Source organism: Amphiura filiformis, chromosome 5 (assembly GCF_039555335.1).
Source record: "Amphiura filiformis chromosome 5, Afil_fr2py, whole genome shotgun sequence".
NCBI lineage: Eukaryota > Metazoa > Echinodermata > Ophiuroidea > Amphilepidida > Amphiuridae > Amphiura > Amphiura filiformis.
In genome coordinates this window covers 6,315,716-6,337,187 of record NC_092632.1, presented here as the reverse complement: position 1 = coordinate 6,337,187, position 21,472 = coordinate 6,315,716, and the positions used below count along the sequence as shown (strand labels likewise).

General features: G+C 35.5%; 1 protein-coding gene across 1 annotated transcript in view; it reads right to left on the bottom strand.

Annotated features, from left to right (window-relative positions):
* Positions 1 to 21,472, bottom strand: part of LOC140152533 (protein unc-79 homolog) — a 64,426-nt gene that overhangs the window by 14,639 nt on the left and 28,315 nt on the right. Inside the window, 19 exon segments of the mRNA XM_072174899.1 lie at positions 87 to 266; positions 848 to 1,019; positions 1,784 to 1,997; positions 2,574 to 2,941; positions 4,743 to 4,908; positions 5,657 to 5,839; positions 6,372 to 6,497; positions 8,029 to 8,085; positions 8,991 to 9,088; positions 9,523 to 9,612; positions 10,557 to 10,766; positions 11,002 to 11,203; positions 12,022 to 12,203; positions 13,060 to 13,217; positions 13,461 to 13,609; positions 14,156 to 14,235; positions 14,834 to 14,972; positions 15,415 to 15,591; positions 16,114 to 16,302. Of these exon segments, the coding sequence (XP_072031000.1) occupies positions 87 to 266; positions 848 to 1,019; positions 1,784 to 1,997; positions 2,574 to 2,941; positions 4,743 to 4,908; positions 5,657 to 5,839; positions 6,372 to 6,497; positions 8,029 to 8,085; positions 8,991 to 9,088; positions 9,523 to 9,612; positions 10,557 to 10,766; positions 11,002 to 11,203; positions 12,022 to 12,203; positions 13,060 to 13,217; positions 13,461 to 13,609; positions 14,156 to 14,235; positions 14,834 to 14,972; positions 15,415 to 15,591; positions 16,114 to 16,302 (3,140 nt within the window).

Sequence of the window (21,472 nt, the reverse complement as noted above, 5' to 3'; positions counted from 1 at the left end):
CTGTGACTGCTAAAGATTGTGACCGCGAAGCACGGGTGATTGCTAGTTGCCCTAATCATCCTACAATAAACCATCACACCACTTACCTATCTGCTTGCCAGGGATAGAAGTGTGCTGATGCAATTCTAGACACCACTTGTAGCATCTCCAGGAGAAGTGGTGCAGAAGCTTCAGGATCACGGTGAACGAATGTTGACAAGACAACAATGGCAAGTGATATGGTGTCATCATCATACTCTTCCAGCAGGATGCTACATTCTGTACACCTGTAAGCGTCATAAAAAAAATTAGAGGCATTCTATCTCTTTTTTTTTTTTTTTTTTTTTTTTTTGTATTTCCTCATTTAATTTCTCTGTTTTAATTCATGACATACAAAAACATGCTAACACAGCAATCTATTTAAAAAAGAAACTCTTTAAAGGAGTGAGGTCAGATTACTTTTTGTTGTGTGTGTTTTGTACTTCACATTGAGGCCTGTGCCAAAATTATCTGTTCCCAAGTTTTTAGTAAAATTATATGCCATGTTTCACAAAGGTCCACAAAGGTTATTACTTTTTTATTCATTACATCCAAGCGAAACATATTTCAGGCCTAAAATTGCACTGGGATTATAAGAAACATATAAGTATTGTGAAAGGTAAAAAAATGTTGTCTTTTCAAGTTTTGCCCCCAAACCTTTTAGCGCTATGATGTTTCTTCTTTTTTTTGTTTACTTGGCAGCTTTAATTTGCGAACTGAATGTTCTATTTCTTTCTAATGATTACAAAAAAAAAAACATGTAAAAAGAATATAATAGACTACAATGCAAATTTGAAAGTCATTTATGTAGGATGGTTTACAAAGTAGCCTGTGATTACCTTGTTAAAAAGCCATGTAGTTCTTGTCTTCATGGTAGCGCCGTACAGCAGAATACACACTGCTCTTTTTTTCTGGTGACTTTCCTTCCTTATCTTTCTTCTTCTTCTTGTCTTTCTTGCCTTTCTTATGTCCTTTGATGTTAGGTGATGGCGACTCACCTCCTGAAAAACAAATATATTTTCATAGATTATTGGGAGATTATTTACAACTATAAATAGTACTGTTATATTGTTTTTCTGTTCATTTTAATGGGAGAATACAACATATTTATCTTTAACTTCCAAAATTGATTGATGAATGAACTTGAACTTGAAATAAACTTGAACTATAATACTGTAAGAAGCTGATCAATCACTTCCTTCACTGGAATAGAGAAATCATAAATCTATACTCAGATTGCTTTCTCTCATTTAATCATAATACCAACTTATCAATATTTTTGATTTTATCAACTATTTTCTTCATAGGCTATATTCTTTCACTTCAATTATATGGCACATGTGCTGTTTATTCAGTCATGCATAGAGTATTGGGCTGTCATCCTACATGGTCAATGTTATTTTTGATATTGTCCACCTTCCTCCATGAATTGAACTTGTAGGTTTGGTTTCTAATAAGGAAGTCAAAATTGAAATCTATTTTGCTGACAAAATAACTGTATAATATCCCTTTATCCAATAGGTTCAACCTACTAGACCCAATAAAAAAAAAAAAACATTTTTAAATCTATATTAATATTATTCTATATCATTTTTGCTCTATAACTTTGCCATCTTAGCTCATATTTTGGGGAAAGTAGATCAAAATCAAATGGCAGGAACTTCCACAACTTTGCAGAACCAATCTTAAAATTGTAGGAACTTCCACAAGTTCACAGTGTCAAAAATAGAAAGTTGAGATATCCCTTAGTTGTGGTTTTGCTTACCTGACAAATCTTTCTGATCATGTCTTCCTTTATGCAAGTTGCTACTAGAGCCATCACCCCCAAAAATCATACGGGACTTCCATAATATTGACTTAGATGATCGTCCACTGCGCTCTGGAGTTGGTGATTCTACTTTGGCTGACACAAATACAGGCTTGAGTGAACTCTGGGCATCTACTTTCTCCACTGTGGCCATCTGGACATCCATACCAAGCTGTCATTATAAATCATGTTAATATTGTTACATGCAACTGTAATAATTTGATTTGATTTGACAATACTGGATAACCCTCTTGTGAAGCTTATTTCCACTTGGGTCCATTACTGCACTGTGGTAGGTTGGGACAGTCAGGGTTTAACACCCTTCTCAAAACTGACTGTGAGCTAAACATATAGGTATGGCTCTTCTGTATACAGGACCAATGGCTTAAGGTACTCTCGGAAGGATATAATTCACTCATGGTTCACATATACCCAACTCTAAACGCATAATGGTGAGAGCGATAGTCCAAATTTAATCTACAGATGTTGTCACTTAAATTCAGAATTTTTAATTTTCCAGGTCAATACCCCTGCTGGGATTGAACCCAGGAAGAGCTTTGTTGCTGAAGTACAGGTTTATCTTTTATATTCTGTTTTTCCTCTGAAAGCAATATTTTACATACTTGTTTCTTAGTACACTTGGCATAATTAATATGTCTTGAGTCCATTTTACAAAGCATATTTTTGGCCAAGCTTCTTATTTACCAAAACCATTTGATCTGTAAATTAAGTTAATCAACATATATACCTGAGCTGAGGTCACAACTGTATCAGCCTTATTAAACATAGTGGCTTTTACCACCGGCACCATGGGTGTTGGTTTATTCAGAGGGAGGGGCTCCAGTGATTCCACCATCTCTTCACACTCCTCTTCTTGGACTTCCATGATGGTCGATGCCACAAAGCTTCTTGGTGCCTTGGAGGGTAACTCTTCTATGACCTCCTCTGATGACTCAAACACAAGGTTCTCGTTGGAAACTTCCATCTGTTGGATGCCGGTGCGTATTTCTCTAGTGGTCGGAGCTGGAGCCAGGAGTGGGGAGGAAGGCCCAGCGGAGGGGATGGAACCACCTTCATCACTGCCTTCTTCTGCATCAAATAGACCCTGTATGGAATCTAATTAAAATTACAGTCTTCATTATTATAAGTGTATCTCTTGTGGACAGAGAGAGGTTAAGGAAACAAATGGATCTATGCACATCACAAACAAGAGTGAAGAATATCTTGAAAAAACCAAATATTTGAGCTAGTGCAGCCTTAAGCAAAGTGAGAACAAGAGTAATTGAAAGGCAGTCATTCATTCATTCCTAAATTTCAAATATGGTGCTCTTTTATGTTTCCAATATTATGCCATGTCATAAACAATAATTTGAAAACATTCAAATGAAAAGACTCATTCAAATAAATGAAAAATAAATATATAACATTCAAAACCATGATTAATCAGTCCAACAATTTCATTAGCATTGATATGCAAGATGAAGGAATAACATTCATTATCAATAAGTAGATTAATAAATTATGCCGTGCATAAAACATGTCTGTGCTGAATTACAAGGTCAGAAAAGGCAAACAAACATAATTTTTTTTTAAATAATATTTTGTGGTTCAGGAAAAACACAAACAAAAAACACATTTGTAAAATGACCTCAAATGACCCTTAATGACCTTTGACCTCCACATTTCAATGTACCAAAGTCCCATTGAAATCCATGAAATCATGTGGAATAAATCAACAAACGAAGTAATTTTTTCCACAGGTTAACATTTTTGCGCACACAGACATACATTATACAAACATATATAAATAAAACTCACAGAGCTCACTTCATATAATCCCCTTACCAAACTTCATTTGACAGAGACAAAAATAACAATGTGCAAGAAGATCAAGTAGTAATTAATAAATCATATAAATAGTAACAATCAAACAAATTGAATTGGAGTATCTCCATATAGCCCCTAGCATTACACAGTGGGAAATTTATAGTAGTGGATGTCAGTGCAGCCAGTATCCACTACACATGATGATACATTCCTGAGGTACAATAATGGACTATTCCAGCTGAAATCCACACACCCCCTATGGAAGACATTCCCTTAAAATTCCACACAGGGAGTGTGAATTTCAGATAGGGTTAACTGAATGAGTGACTTCATTTGAAATCTACACCCCCTGTGTGGGAGATTAAAGTCATGTCTTCCATAGGTTGTGTATGGATTTCAACTGGAATAGCTATTTTTCCTCTCCATGAGCAATGCAAACATGGCATGGTGGAGTTCAAATTTCTCAGTCCATATTCACTGATGATTAAATCATTCATTATCTCAAAGATGTCACCACATAGAAATGCAAATTGATCAAGAGACCACCAAAACATTCAAGTGGACAGACGGTCAACGATCCTTGGTTTTGCAACATATTATTTAAGTCATAATATACAATTTCAGTCAAATTTTGAATTTGTTATTATTTGGCAAACATTGTCCTACAAACACAACAAATTTGGCTGATTCCAATTAAGTATAGTGATCATTACAAATATGCCAAAAAAATCAGGTTTGAAAATATATTAACCATATTCATTAAAAAGATTGTATATTATAGCTTTAATACCACTGTGGTAAATGTTTATTTTTATTTCTAAAGCATCAAATATCAAAACTGCTAGTGCAATAAACTCACATTTAGGAATCTGATTGCGAGGTACCAAACACAATATGACAAACATTTGATCACCCACCTTTAACGCTACACCTTTTGGCAAATGTGATAAATAAAACCCCCATTTTAACAAGTCACCACGGAAGGTTCAAATATATTGCAAAACCTGATTTAAAAAGACTTTAAAAAAAGAGAAAGAATAAAAACGGCTCATAGCCATGCTACAGCCAACATGCAGCTTTGATGCAGTACCACATTTCTTTTTCTCACTGGGTGTAGTGGCACCCCAGATATCTTCAGGTTGCGGTGGTTCAGGTCGTTTGGGTTTACACTGGTGCTGCTGAGCTTCTAGCAAATTGATGCACACTCGTACAAGGACCTTGATAGAGTTCTTCAGCTCTGTTGGTTCAAAGTCATACTGAAAATAAAGAGAAAACATATATGATAGTAACAATATGTTGAGTCATGAATGTGTGGTTATCTGTCAACACAACAAACTAAATTTTAAACAATTACAAGTAGATGAGTACCTGGCCTACTCAGCCAATGTGAATGTGCAAGTCCAAAGTCCCTTGATTGATAGCAAGTCAATACCTTGTGATGTCAATCAGTTTTTAACTAAAAGGAATAAAGTACAATGAGTCTAACATGTGACTCATTTCAACAAAACCCGGAACAAGTCGCCAGACATGTTTTTGAGTTATAGGCTTCTACAGATGACATTCCAATAAAAAAATTCCAAATTTTGAAATTCTTAATTTCATGGTATTTGAGTGCAGAACTAAGTGTACTTTCAAATCCTTGAAAGTACTTTTCAAAATGAGGTTTATTTAATCAATGATTAACAGTTGAACTAGGATAATCGATATTCAATCCTGTGTAAATCAGAAAACTAATTGGCCTATTTCTGAGAATAGCAATAAAGCAAAAATATAAAAGTGTCATCTAGCACTCACATATATATTAAAATATGAAATGTCAAAAATGCAACTTGTCCCTGGTTTTGGCAGAGTGGGTCAAATATTGGAAACTGGTTAAAAATGCAACGAAAAATAAGCAGATCTTAGATTTCCATTATTTATGTGATGCAATTAGAGAATAAACATTAGGATTCTCTTCTGTTTAACCTTACCATTTATATGTAATTAATTGCTTCACACACATACCTTGTATAAGATGAGCAGTAGTGACATAAGCCATGAGTGTCGGCAGTGAGGCTCTAAGAACCACAATGTATAGTCATGTGGCTGGATGTCTCCATAACACTTCTGGGGTGACGGGCTGTATCTAAGTAATTCCAACACCATAGGAAGCAGCATGTTGCCCATGCCCACATTATGATCCAGTAACTGTTAATGAAATTGGTACACAAATTTGCAAGGATAATAATAAAGATTTACAGTCAAATGAACTAATAAACTAAGAAGCCAGAAGTATGCACTCACCATCAACAATTGCAAACTAGGAAGGGCTTCATACTATTGCCGATTATCCGGCAGATTATGTGGGCAGACAATCAGCAGCTCTGTGTGATTACATGATGATGTTTAAGGTGCACAGATTTTGCTTTCTAGTCAAGGCTTTTATTTGTAAGAACTGTAGAATTTAAACCAGGCAGTGAAAAGCCTTATTAAATCCACTATAGACTAACAGACAGAAAAGCAAGTTAAACAATTTATCACTAATTACATTTTTTAATTTTTCCATGTACTGTAATGTACCGAAGTATGGTTCTGCTTAAGATATCACTTGAGAACTACCTGGACCCACCTGATGGAGATAGTACTGCATATTCAAAGACAATTTCAATTAAAACTTCACTCCCATAGAAAGGAAATACAAATTGTACTCATATACACTGTCTGATGTTTATGTACTAACCTTTGGCAAACCTGCCATGAAGGCAGAGAAAACGGCTGATTCTCTGATGGCTTGAGGTGGTTGATTAAAGCTTTTATCAATCTGCTTGTAACCCAGCAAGATGTTCAAATGACGTAATACTGTGTTCTGTAACAAAGAAGCATGATATGGTTAGGAATTGAAGGAGTTGTAATAGGTTGGTTCTTCATTGCAACAGGGCCTACATTGGGTCTTTTCAAGTTTTCTATTCTGCCTAAAAATGCTTTTCATTTTTGGATTGGTTTGTTTATTGCAAGACCCAGATCAATTGATGTGTTGGGAAAAGCGTTACAACAGCTTTTTTGCTGCCAAGAAACCAAAACGCTTAGCCATTTTTGTTTCTTTAAGGGATCTAAAATGATGGCGTTTATTATGCTTTCGACACTATTTTTGTGGGACATGAGAGCACCTCAGACCTATCAATTGCATTCTGAATACTGAAGCATGTCTTTCTGATATCAAATAATTTTCATTTTTTGAAAATCACAATATAATACAAATTTTATGACAAATTATAAAAATTTGATATTTTTCAAATTTTTGATATATAACAGTCCTCAAGTAAATTATATAATCTAATGATATATTCTTAAAGTGTATGTAGCAGGGAGAAAAAGCCGACGGTCAATTGAAAATTTTGACCTTTCATATTGAAGATATGGATTTTTTCCCAAAAGACCTAATTTTTTTGTGTTTTGGGAAAAAAATCCATATCTTCAATAATGAAAGGTCAAAATTTTCAATTGATCGTCGGCTTTTCATCCCACCTACATACACTTTAAGTATAAATCATCAGATTTATAAAGTTTACTTCAAGTACTGTTAAATATCAAAAATATCAATTTTAATGATTTGCCATAAAATGTGTATTAAATTGCTAATTTCAAAAATCAAAATTATTTGATATCAGAATGACTTTCTTCGTATTCAGAATGCAATTCGATATGTCTGATGTGCTCTAATGTCCCAAAATAAATACTGTCCAAACGTTCATACCCCAGCCCTTAAGAAGGCAGTAAATTATTTCATTTGAATTGTTTAGATGTAGTGGAATCTATTTAACCCAAGAAACTAAAATCAATGTAAATTATATTAAATTGCTGTGAACCTTTGACGAGAGCGTACTCCATTATGTATATCACATATTCACTGTGTTAAACGGATGTGTCTCTGATTGGCTGGTGACGCAATCTGCTGTTGATGAGTAACTAAATATTTTATATTAAATCGAATACTAGAACTTGCTATGTTGCGTCTGAAACCATCAGACTTCATCAGGCAACTGACCCGCTGGGCTGGTCATATGACACTTTGAGACAGCAAGGGATCGTCTTGATGGCCCGGTGCCATGCATGAGATAAGTTGTGTCTCAGTCCCCCTTTCTTATTAAGTGACCACATGACCAGCCCAGCGGGTCAGTTGCCTGATGAAGTCTGATGGTGTCAGATGCAATGTAGCAAGTTGCAAAAAATGTAACCTTGTCAACATCCAGGAAATACACTCTTGTCAAAATAATTTACTGCTTCAAAGCTCAAGCAGCACAATAGAAGTAACCTGGCAGGAAAACTGAACTTTTGAAAAAGCCTATGACTTCAAAACCCAAATAAAACAAACAAAACAATAACACATACAAACTTACCATAGCTCTCTCTTCAGTCTGTTCTTCATCCTCAAGGTTCACATCATGAGTCATAAACTGCAAAAGTGAAAACAAAATCCAATTTCAGAGATATTGTTGTTTGATCACCAAATATTCAATTATCCAAGGATTTATTTCCAATTTCTATCCCTCTTTTGAACTGACGACATAAAGTGTGAGTCACCCAGGGGGTGGGTGGGGCATTAAGGCTCAAGCAAACATGGTCAATTGAGTGGGTTATATGCTCTATATGCTCTCAATTATTCTTTGTTGTCTTCTGATTTAGAAATGGGAAATACAATTTCATTACTTCCTTTTTACTGTTGTGTGATGTTACAAGTTTTCCATCTTTGACGCTGAAATGTACAGATACACCACTAAAGGTCTTTCATGGAGTTCCAATCTAACATTACTTTGATAGATATTGATTGTGATTGTCAACAATATCTGGAACAAAGAGGCCTATACCATGGAGCGATAAGGAATATATACTATTTTACTGGTCATCGGTGCCACAGCTTCATTTTATCAAAATAAAGACTACTAATTTCATAAAAATTTAATTTAAAATCACAAATTCTATGCTGATATTGCAACAAGAATGTGTCAAAGGAAATAAATATCTCACGGTTGAGTGCTGTTGTCAATCTTGTGGGACTAAGGTATGTGTACAGGTTACTGAATTTTGCAAACTTCCAAGAAATTACTTATTTTGGAATCAAACTCATTTTGCTTTTTTAATTTCTAGACTTCCACATCAAAATCAAAACAGTAAATGGGTAATTACACTGCAATACGGACATATTGCGCAATAACTATTAAACTATATACCCATTTGTAAAAATGTAAGTTTGAGCATAAAGTCTTCATATGCAGACAGCGACACATGTGACATACATAACACACACTGAACAAGGAGCTTCATATCCTTCTTATGTTATAAACATACCAGACAGTCTTACCTTTGATAAGAGGAATATCAGCTGATGAACAGTTTCTTTATCCAGCGATGTAAGATCTACTGGTGGTTCTTCCTCTTCCACAGTCTGAAGATGACCATCTATAGAGGAATAACAGAGGAGAATATTGAGAGATGAGTTAACATGGCTTGGCCATGCGATTGCATGAGTCATTCCTATCTCTCATCCTTATTCCATTGTTATTATTAGTAATTCAAGGGACAGTCAGAGATTGTGTGCAGATGGTCACATCAATATTTCTATAATGTAATGATTTTGATATCTTGTGTAGTTTGCCCCCATACTACTTTAACAAAAGAAAGCTAAAGAAAGTGGCAAAAAAAACCCAGTTATTTGAGCAAAATACGAAGTTTGGTGAAAAACTATCGGGATTCAGGTCACTTTCATCAGAAAATAGTAGTATAGTTGTCAAAGAGGGGCAATATATAGAGGGAATTCCCTAGGACAATTTGAAAATTTATTTTATCTATTACAATGATTCCTACAAAATTGAATAAAAAATGTGAAAACAAACCTTCAAATAAATTATCTGCCAAAGATCCTGTCACAAGTCCATTCTGTTGACTGTTAGATTTGGAAGGACGACTGTAGGTTGAACGGTCAACTGAAACATAAAACATAATATACAATTAAAAATTTTTACTATTCCTGCGAAATATGAACAGAATCAAAAAAGTATAAACAAAATAATTTAAATGCTAAAGCATAATATAAGTTCAATGTTAATACATCTTGGCCATACAAGTTAACAAATAGCTGAATTTTATTCTCTATTCAAGAAATTACATATTTTTTAAGATCTTTTCACTGAACAGGTAGGCACCTGTTATTATCTATGTATCTGCACATTATGTACATCTCTTTGCAGACCCATCATAGAAAGGGCCTCTCTACATGAATTACACAGTGAAATTACCGTAAGGCATCAAACATTAGTCTGAGAGGTCCCGGGTTTGAACCCTGGTGAGATTGAAACAAATATGTTCTCGTGAAAATAATTGCACTATTATGAAAATCCCCTGGACAAGGAACTAACTGCTTAATTTTCTCGGTGTACCCATTCCGCTGATTCTGGTCGTGATGGTTATATGTTGGTAGACTAGAAGACTGCACCTACATTTAGTTGTTGTTGTTTTCCATATTTGACTAATTAGCACCCATTCCCTTTTAACTTTCAAAACATCTACTTCATTTCACCCCAAGTTTAGTTGTCATGTCAGGACTTTTACGCCACAAGCGTGTCTACAAACTGCCCTTGTATATAATTTGCACCTACGTCACTACCAACCTCAAAGTGAAACAAAGGTATAATAGGTACCCCATTGAGATATTCAATTTAAGCAGCCATGTGCTAATTAAATCATATGGTACTCCTACAATATTCTTGCCATCCTAGTATGACAGCTTACACTAGTCTGACAATAACACTATTGACTACAATGATGTATTCAATGGTAAACTATATACCATTATCTACCAACTACAATAGGACTCCTTTCCCCATTCTTTACTCATGTGTTTTCAAATACAAGGATTACATATAATTACTTGATTGAAATCTTGGTCTCATGAAGCTGCTAAAGGTAGGTGCTGCTTGGCCTTGAGCCTTTGCTCCTTTCTTTTCATAAGCTGCAGACAGACGTCTAGGCTTCATTCCAGCTACGGAGGGATCAGAAAAATTTCTGGCAATTTTGGCAATCTGTTCTTTGGTGTGCAAGCCAACACGTGCCATTCTTAGAACTCCACTACGAGATTGGTCTGCAAAATAAGAATACAGATAATATGTATCATGATGCATTAACAATATTACAATGTAAGCACCAACAAACATTCTTTCTTCTTCTTGCTCACCCCTATTTTTTGGCCAGTTTGTAGAAATGAATTCTCGCAATTTTTAATTTGCCTGTTATTATGTTTGAACTGTCTGAGCAGTTGCTTCATAAAGCAAAACAATTTTTCATAATAATTCCACACACAACATTTGCAGACTTACCAATTGGAAAGGGAAATTCTCTGTTTGCGTCGGCATCTACATGAGCCTCCAGTGCCAATGTGTCAAAGCGACTCAAGAAGAATTGCCATGACAAGATGGGATAGTTTGGTAGGAAGTGTCTCATTGAATATAGGCTTCTCATGATTAACACTCGGTCTTCTACCACCGAGTCCCACTGGAACTCCAAACATCGCACAAGTTCCTAAGTTAACAAAAAAATGACATTTAATAGAGCTGTGTCAGATTTATGAAACATAATGCTTTATCTCAAATGTTTTTAATGTCTGTTTTTTTTACATGCCTGTAATACTTGTCCATAATACTAATCACAAACTGAAATATTTCAACCTAAATTGATGTAAAATAATCATGAGTCCCGGGCATGAGTCACTATTAAAAATCTGGATCTGGAACTTTCCAACACAACGTGTCCTTTATTTTCACTTCATTAATTTTTCTTTAAATTCTTGCTCCAAAGGCTCTGAGCAGACAATCACACAGCCCCTTTAAATTCAAAACTTAATGAGATCTGAGATATCGCTCTCTAAATGAGCTTAATGACATCATTTATTATACCCAAGTAAAACAGAAATGCACACAATTTCCTATTTGGACTAATCAATATACAATTACAACATGACTTGAGGGGAAGTTATCAAAACTACTGGTCCCTTGGTGTTGAATGATTTGACTACTTTGAAATCATCCAGCAACGAATTCAGCTGACGCCAGTACAGCGTTCGGCCCTGGCGAAATCGCTAATCTGTGCGTACACAAAGCACTGAACTTGTTAGCGCTTACGCGCAAATTTCTTTTTGCGTACGCTCACGCTCTTTGCACTATTTTGGAGTTCACAAACCCTCACTTATCGTCAACCACCATGGCAACATGGTACAGGACAACCTACATGCACTATACTCTACTGACCATGTACCGGGTGTAATTGTTACTAACTTGCGGCACTCATTAAATGAAATCATAAGATCTACTTGTAGGTATATATAAATATGCTATATTTACCTTGACTACTTTCTTTGGTATAGTTTCCAGCATAACAATGGCTCTAGCAGACACAGCAGGACAGAGATCATTGGTAGCACTCACTAACTCACTAAACATATGAGCTAATGGTGCCATTGTCATAGATGAGTTACCAATCGATTTCTTTTCCACAAAACGAAGCAACACAGCAATTCTCTCAGCTGCAAGAAATACATTTAGTGGAATTAGTTTTTTTAAATTCAGCATTTGACATAAAAAAAGGTTTGTCTCAGAGACCCGTGCACATAGGTACATGTATGTGAAATTGGATTTGTCGCATAGCCCTACGCGATCGCTTTGTTTTTTTATTAGGCAAAAAAATAATACCTTTGTTTCTAGTAGTAGGTCTAAAAGAGCAATGCACAATGTGGTTTTTGAATATTTATTTTAAATATTAAAAATTGCAATGTGTAACAGCATTTTTTTTTCTAATAAAAAAAATGCAATGAGCAAAAAAACTCCTTCAGAATGCAATGCATGCGGGATACTATAAGCAAACCTATTCCTTTTTTTGGCCTAAGTTGCCAAAAAAAATTGAAAAAAATTTACTAATTTGGCCTCAATGATGCAAAAAAAGAAAAGTGGGTCGAAAATGCAATAAAAAAGAAATCCCGAGCAGCGCATATTAAAAAAAACTGTATAGCACATAGCTTTGTGACCAAATGTTTCTAAGACAAACCTTTTTTCTGGCCTTTTTGCAATATTTTTGCTTAAACATGATTAATTTTAAGTCATACTCTCTTTTTTATTTTGCCATTTTTCTTTTAGTGAGGACCCTTGAATGAAATATTCAAAACATGTTAATTGATCGATGAAGTTGTGTATTAACAACATGTATGCAAAGCCCTCTTGACATATGTAAACTCTTAATAAACATCCTCTAGGTCAGAATGCATTAAGGGAACTAAAAATGAACTGCCACATCCAGACATGATATAAACTATGTATACTCATATAAATGCATCATCAAATATAATTGCAGGTTTAGAATGCAATTAAGGAGTAACAATCACTTACTTGCTCTAAATCGAGCCTGCCAATCATCATTCAGGATATCCCGTTCCACAAGTTCCCACATCACATCGGATCCTTTCTTCAAAGCTAAGCAGTGAAGAATCAGGGGTACTATGATCTCTGTTACCTGGGACAGCTCACCATTCAGCAGAGTCCAAAAACTGAGAAAAAATAGTAATAGAGTATGTGAAATCGCACAATGCTAACAAACCTTGATACTATCACTTAAATTTGCAACATAGGAGGATAACAATGCAACATGCAAGAAATTCAGATTCTGACTTCTGTCTATTTCTTTGGTTAATACTACTTTTCACAATACTATGATGAGTGAATTGAGAAAAAAAAAAGAATTGTCAAGCAATGCCAAATCACCATTGCATTGCTTTGACCTTGTCACTTACCTAGGGATAAGCAGATAAATTTGAGCGTATGTGAGAAATGGTATATGATCATTGGATGCATCCTTTAAGCACCCAGCGCTAAGACACAACAGCTTGATGCAATCAAACAGATTCAGTAACACATCTGGATCCGTATACTTGGGAACTTCCTGTATGTAGATATGGTCAAAGAAATACAATTTGACAACAAAGTTTATAGCATCTACTAGACTATAATATTTTGCAGTAAACCTTTGATGAGCGCGTATTCCGTGATGTTGCAAAGTCAGAGCTAATAATGCGTATGGCGCAAAATTCATAAATTTCCACTTGGCAACAGCAGATCGCCTCAGCAGCCAATCTGAGACAAGTGCATTTCAATGCAGTAAATATGCGATGTAAGCTTAAAATACGCTCTCTTCAAAGGTTTACTACAAAATATTATAGACATGATATCCAATGAAAAACATACTAAAATTAATTCCATCTTGACTTACCTTGCTACTATTATCTATAATTGAACAATTCCAATTGATCAACATTTGGGTTATTTTTTCATTTCAGGATGTTTTTTCACCTCTGTAGTGTTGTCGAGTTTTGTTTCTTATTTCTACTTCTTATCATAATATATTGAATGGAAGTTTACTATATTGATCAGATATATAAGTAGTCATTGTACACATACAAAAACCTACAAAATGAATTGAATGTTTTACCTTGAGAAGCAAACAAAGCAGTTGGCAGGATTCGGACAGCTCTTCCATTTTGAATTTGGTATCATCTTCTTTCTTCTTTTCTGTAATTAGTACAAATATCTCAGTTTACGAGCCTGAAGTTTACAGTTTATTTTAATATTCAAGTTCAAATCCATACACCCTTACGGACGATGCTGCCTTAATCTCCCACACAGGATGGTAGATTTCAAATGGAATAGCCCTTAATCTCCCACACAGGACAGTAGATTTCAAATGGAATAGCCCTTAATCTCCCACACAGGATGGTAGATTTCAAATGGAATAGCCCTTAATCTCCCACACAGGACAGTAGATTTCAAATGGAATAGCCCTTAATCTCCCACACAGGACAGTAGATTTCAAATGGAATAGCCCTTAATCTCCCACACAGGATGGTAGATTTCAAATGGAATAGCCCTTAATCTCCCACACAGGATGGTAGATTTCAAATGGAATAACCCTTAATCTCCCACACAGGATGGTAGATTTCAAATGGAATAGCCCAAATTATTGGCTGCATTGATTTTTGATTTAGGTTGATGTATGCAGTATACAGATGCCTGCCAGATGGAAGGCATATGCCAAAAATATGACAAATTAGCAGATTATGTATAAATATGAACACAGACAAATAAATAAATACATCTATAAATAAGTAACCTTTCTGAGCAGCTTTCTTTGCAGCCTTCTCCTTCATGTCTTTCAAGGACACTGTAGTTGTCACTCTTTCAGCCTGGAATACATCCACTGGTTTCTCTTCGCTTGCTGTTAGAAATCCCTTGTTTGGGGAATCCTTGATCTGAGTATGTAATAAAAGAAAGGATACAAATTAATAATTCCTGATCAAAACATCTATTCTAAAATACACAATAATCAAGTGGGTTTAAAATGATTGTGGTTAATGGTGCAATTTTGGGGCGATTCAGAAATTTTAAAAAGCACAGTATGATCCCACTCCCAAACCCTCTCAGTTTCAGTGACAGCTCCATGGAGTGTAGGCAGTACATATTCACATGCCTCTATCTGTGCCAAATTTTGACCAATTTTCAAACCCTGAATCTACTCCCTTGGCTTTGGTCATAATGTTGCACAAAGCCCAGACACAATGGAGGCAGACCAGCAAATGTATTTTATAGTTTGAATGGATCGACTACTGGTAGCTCTTTTTTCATGTAGTATTGATATTCGAAATGGGATTATACAGGAAATCAGGAATCTTCTCGAAGCAGCCTAATTCTTACCCTTTTGGTCCTTTTGGTGCCAGCTCTATCTGGTCTATTTTTCTTTGATGATTTCACATCATTGTTCATCTTATTCATTCCCATTCCTACTTCTAACATCTTCTCAAATTGTGCTTCTAAAGACTCAGGCATATCTGAGACATTGATCTCCTTGGAGGGGCAGATGCGTTCCAACACCTGTAATACAATCAAAACAAGTTACAAATTACATTTCTCATGAATGGAATCTCCACTACAAGTTACTATTACAGATTGTTAGCCTTTTTCAGGCTAAATGGCAATAAGGTTACTTGAAAATTAAACTCAAAGGAGCATGGTCCAATTTGTTCATGTTCTTTTTTCTATCTTGCATTGATGCCTACAATTAAAACAATGTTTCCAAATTTTGAACTGTATTACTTATGTGATTTTGATATGAGAGCAAAAATGTGTATAATAATGCCCCATACGATAGTCGTGGTTATCACAATTCACAAAACATATCTTGGGTGTATAAATTTTACAGGGGTAATGAGAAATATACGATACCAAAATTGGGTGATGAGGCTGTCATTTGGGTCACACCCCTTCAACTGATTTAATCGGGTGGATGCTTAAAAACGCCACAATTTGCAGGTGTAAAAGTCACTAGTGGACACTTGCAATACGTAGATGGACTTTTAATAAAACAAATACAGCAGTTACAAGTGACATACAGACCTTGAGAGTCAACTGGAACCACAGGGCTGATATTTCACACAGAGTACATTTCTGTAGCTGTTCATTGGGGCTAGGACACTTATGTGACACACCCCATGATATCTGAAGCATCTCCGTAAGCATGGCAACAAACTCTTTAGATTGGCTGTCCTTGAATCCTTTGTGCTCATCAATCATTTGAAGATCACACTGTCAAAACAAAGGTGATATTATCATGTTATTAGTCACATAACTGACAGGGCAGAGAGAACCTGTCCTAATCATTGTTCTATGACCAATTCCAGGGCTGCCAACTTTGAAAAACACATTTCAGTATTTTTCCAACCTCAAAATCAGTATTTTGCATACAAAATCCGTATTTTGAAAATATACTTACGGTTCTCAAGATATAAGCATTTTAGTGTTACTCAAAACAATAAAATACAAAGAAAGTTGAAAGGGATTACTGGCTATATCTCAAAATCAATATTCCTGAGAAACAACTTTTTGGCTTAATCACAGCACTGTAGTGAAAGGATTAAATTTAAAATAAAAAAAAACAAAAAAAAAAAAATCACAAGAGGTCGCCGTTGTGGGAGCTTTTGCAGAGATGTTACTAGACACATGTAAAAAAAGTACCAGGGGCAGCGCCCTGGTGGGTGTTCAAGCACCAGCCTTTTATCATTCACAAACCTGTTTGAAACCCTAAAAACAGCATGTTTTCATGAGAAACATTAATTTTCAAAGAGGTTCCATTTCCAAGTTACAGCACTTTGAAATGTCCACTCCCCTATATTTAAACATGTACGAAGCATTTTTTAAACTTTTGCACTGGCTTTATTACATGACCTATGCATCTGACTTACACATATGTGAAGCCCAATTTAAAACTAATAATTAATTGATTTAAGTGGACCACCCACCCCAATGTGCCAAAGTCATGAGCAAAAACAATGTAGGAAACCATCTTGTAGGCTTAAATATTCTTTTCACCATGAAGCTACAGAGTTAACTAAATACCTTCAGAAGACATAGCCTGTCATAGCAGTTGAATGGTTAATGAAAAATAATAATGTGCATGCACCATTTCGAGATATGACGTTGGAAACCATCTTGTAGGCCTATTAACTATTAATTTTAATGTCATGCATCAACCGAAAGTCGAAAGAAAAACGGTGTCGGAAACCAACTTGTAGGCCTATTCTTTTGCACCAATAGCGCTAAATAGTTGACTAAATACCTTCAGTATAAATAGCATAATGTAGCACCGGATGTAGCAGTTAGATGGTTAAAAAAAAACACAATAAAATACAAATAAAACAAATTATTTAATAGGCCTACAAAATGGTTTTTAAAACACAATTTTTCCTGTCTTTCGGATTGTGCATGCACATTAATATTTGTCATTATAAACATGCAACTGCTACTATGCTATGTCTTCTGAAGGTATTTAGTTAACTATTTAGCTCTATTTGTACAAAAGAATAGGTCTACAAGATGTATTCCGACATCGTTTTCCTACCGACTTTCGGATCGTGCATGCACATTATATTATTTATTAATGGACGGAAATGTGGCATGTTCCGTATTTTCGGGTTTTAAACTTTGGAATGCGGGACTGGGGACAGTTGGCAGGTCTGTATTTTGCCAAATCGAGCAGTGAAAATCTCTGAATAGCCTTACTTTTAATACATATATCAAACTTTTTGAAACTCGTATTTTAGGACACAAATCCGTACTCCCGTATTCTTGACCAATTTCCGTACGAAATACGGAAAATTCGTACTAGTTGGCAGCCCTGCAATTCAAATTGTTGTCAACATTATTTCCAAAAAGTGTTAATTTTCTTTTTTTGTACAGATAATTTTTCAGCATGTTTCTGATAATCAAAATCTTATTTAGAGACATTCAGTGACCAAAATGTCTACACATTCACAAACGTACAATCATTCTCAGATATATATACACAAATATATATGCCATTGCCTGCATGCACAGACATGTATACCTATTCATACACATTTTTGGTGCAAATTGCAAAGTGTGTGAAATCATTGTTATGGTGGATGAAATCAACTGTTTATTCTGCCATCATATCTCAGTCACATAATAAAAACCCTGTTCCAGTAAACTACTCTTTGACAATATTGAATGACAGACTGAAATTCATAGCAAGTTATTTCCATGTGACATTTGTTTAAAACAATTGGGTAAAATGTTTACACGAATACCAGATCATGCAACCACTATGTACTCGCAGCTGTATGGTACCTATCACACCCCCCACACACACACACACACCCCCACCCCATGCGAGTGTGATAAGAAAATGAACATCAAAGTTGAAACAAGTGATCATAAATATATGTGCATTTAGCCAAATCTGATACTTTCTGAAAACACAGAGCACAAAAGTATGGTTACACTTAAAAACACTCACAGCCACGTGATAAATAATATAAAATTGGTGTGCTATATCTTGATAAGCCTTCCTGATTAGCATATTTCTAATTCTACATTTGGTCACTCAAATGGGTACACGAAGACAATTTTGCACACATATGCAAGCACCCCATGTACACCCCCACACAGCCACACCCCAACACATAACCACCAGCAAACATGGATGTGTACTATCTAACAATGGACACATATATGTTTTACTATCCTAGTATGGACTTGCCCCATACCAGAATCTGGGGTCATTAGATGTAATGTTTCTTATGGCATTTTACATCTAGAAATACCATCTTGGAACTGTAGACAGCCACAGTTCCGGTGAAGCCACTGTGTGTGCACTTGTACAGATTTCTCATGTGTATCCTTGTTGCTGATGTTTACCATTACTTCAATGTATACAAATTGCGCATATGTGCATGCGTGCCTGTTTGTATGTACATGTGTATGCAAAGAACACATTCCTTAATCAAATGACATATCAAATTATTCCACACCATGTTTATTTGTAAACAATTCATATTTAAAAGTCTTTTGTGCAAAGTGTATTTCAAACTTACAGCTAGTTATTACAGCATCTGATATCTAATGTTTGTCAGCATATGGCCTGGGTCACACCACCAGCACCTAGGGCTGGCTCACACCATCAGCAGCATATCAGCACATCTACCACTAAACAAAGACTAGAAATGGGCTATTCCAGAAATTAACGGCACCTACCCTAAAGAAGACATGGGATTCCCAATAAGTTTGCGTTTTCCCATGTCTTCTTTAGGGGGAAGGAGCCGTCTATCGCAATTGCTAGCACCAACATGCGAGGGGGGGATACACCCCCCCCCCCCAAACCCACACACACACATTTGAACATGAGAGTCTGTGATCATTATATTTAGAATCCAATTAAATATTCATAGCTGATTGATCATTGATTATCGGTTATCGACTATCGATTAACACCATCTCAAACGCTGCTTACCAGCGTGCTAAGGTAAGACTGTGATGAAATCCGTAGGCATGATACTCTATGCACTACTGCTGGCTATGATCTGACCTCATTGTTTACGAGGTCAGATCTTAAAAAAGATTAAGATTTTCCCATGTCTTCTTTAGGGGGTGGGCCAAAAATATCTGGATGCGCCCATATAAGGCAGGGTCACGTGACACAAAAGTTCGGACGCTCTGAGAGGCTGTATATCAATCGTCTGTCACAGTTCCATAACAGGGATTAAAGAGTGAAGTGAAAGCAGCAGGCGGAGTTGGGTGTATGAGGCTATTATTGTCAAAGTGTCCAATATTCCAATATAGTTTGTTTATTTCTTTATCATGTAGGCCTACTTGTACACGAAATTAGGGTCAGGGTTAGGATTAGGGTTATGAGTATAGCGTTAGGGTTTGGGTTCGGGGAAAATCATTTACATGAAGTATCAGCTTAGAATTTGTTTTCGTTTTTTTTTTTTTTTTTTTTTTTTAAGTTATTAAGCATATATAAAGATCTTATAAAAGCGATTTTGAAGAAAATTTATTTTCGAGTCCCAATTTTTTTCTTGAGAAAAAAGGCAGTTTTGTGATTTTTCTTCCATAGATGACAATGTTAAAACTATTTTTGCTGTTATCCGTTTGTCAAAATGGAAACTCGGATGGCTTTCAAAATACAGTACCACGTGCCCACGGATATGATGATTGATATAAAAAAGTTTGAAATTTACCATCAAAATCCGTAATAGTTTTCATTTTATACCAAGAGAAATTTTCCAATTCAGAACAAAATATTTGAGCCTCATTTTACGAAAAATGTCATTTTTAAGTTGTTGAAATTCAAAACGGAAACAAATTTCGTTCCTTCAGGTTGCAAGAGATACGAAGTGCATAGAAATGATCAAAGAGTGTGCTTTTATAGCACTTTGGAGAAAATCATTTTTCAAATTAATGCAGATATCCCGTTTTGGCGTTTGTGTAGGCCTATACATTTTCAAACATTGAAAATGGATAAACTAATGATTGATTATCAATAATCGATAATTGATTATCGGTAATCGATAATCAATAATCAATTATCGATTATCAATTCCCCTCACCCCCCCCCAGGAGATCATCCTTAGCAATTCCTAGTTTTGTCGGTTGCGGAGGCCTATACATTTTTCAACAATGAATATGGATAAATTAATGATTGATTATCGATAAATGATAATTGGTTATCGATAATCGATAATCAATAATCAATTATCAATTATCAATTCCCCTCCCACCCCCCCCCATGCCCAGAAGGAGATCATCCTTAGCGATTCCTAGTTTTGTCGGTTGCGGAGGCCTATACATTTTTCAACAACGAATATGGATAAATTAATGATTGATTATCGATAAATGATAATTGATTATCGATAATCGATAATCAATAATCAATTATCGATTATCAATTCCCTCACCACCCCCCATGCCCAGAAGGAGATCATCCTTAGCGATTCCTAGTTTTGTCGGTTGCGGAGGCCTATACATTTTTCAACAATGAATATGGATAAATTAATGATTGATTATCGATAAATGATAATTGATTATCGATAATCGATAATCAATAATCAATTATCGATTATCAATTCCCTCACCACCCCCTGCCCAGAAGGAGATCATCCTTAGCGATTCCTATTTTTGTCGGTTGCGGAGGCCTATACATTTTTCAACAATGAATATGGATAAATTAATGATTGATTATCGATAAATGATAATTGATTATCGATAATCGATAATCAATTATCGATTATCAATTCCCCTCACCACCCCCCCCCCCTGCCCAGAAGGAGATCATCCTTAGCGATTCCTAGTTTTGTCGGTTGCGGAGGCCTATACATTTTTCAACAATGAATATGGATAAATTAATGATTGATTATCGATAAATGATAATTGATTATCAATAATCGATAATCAATAA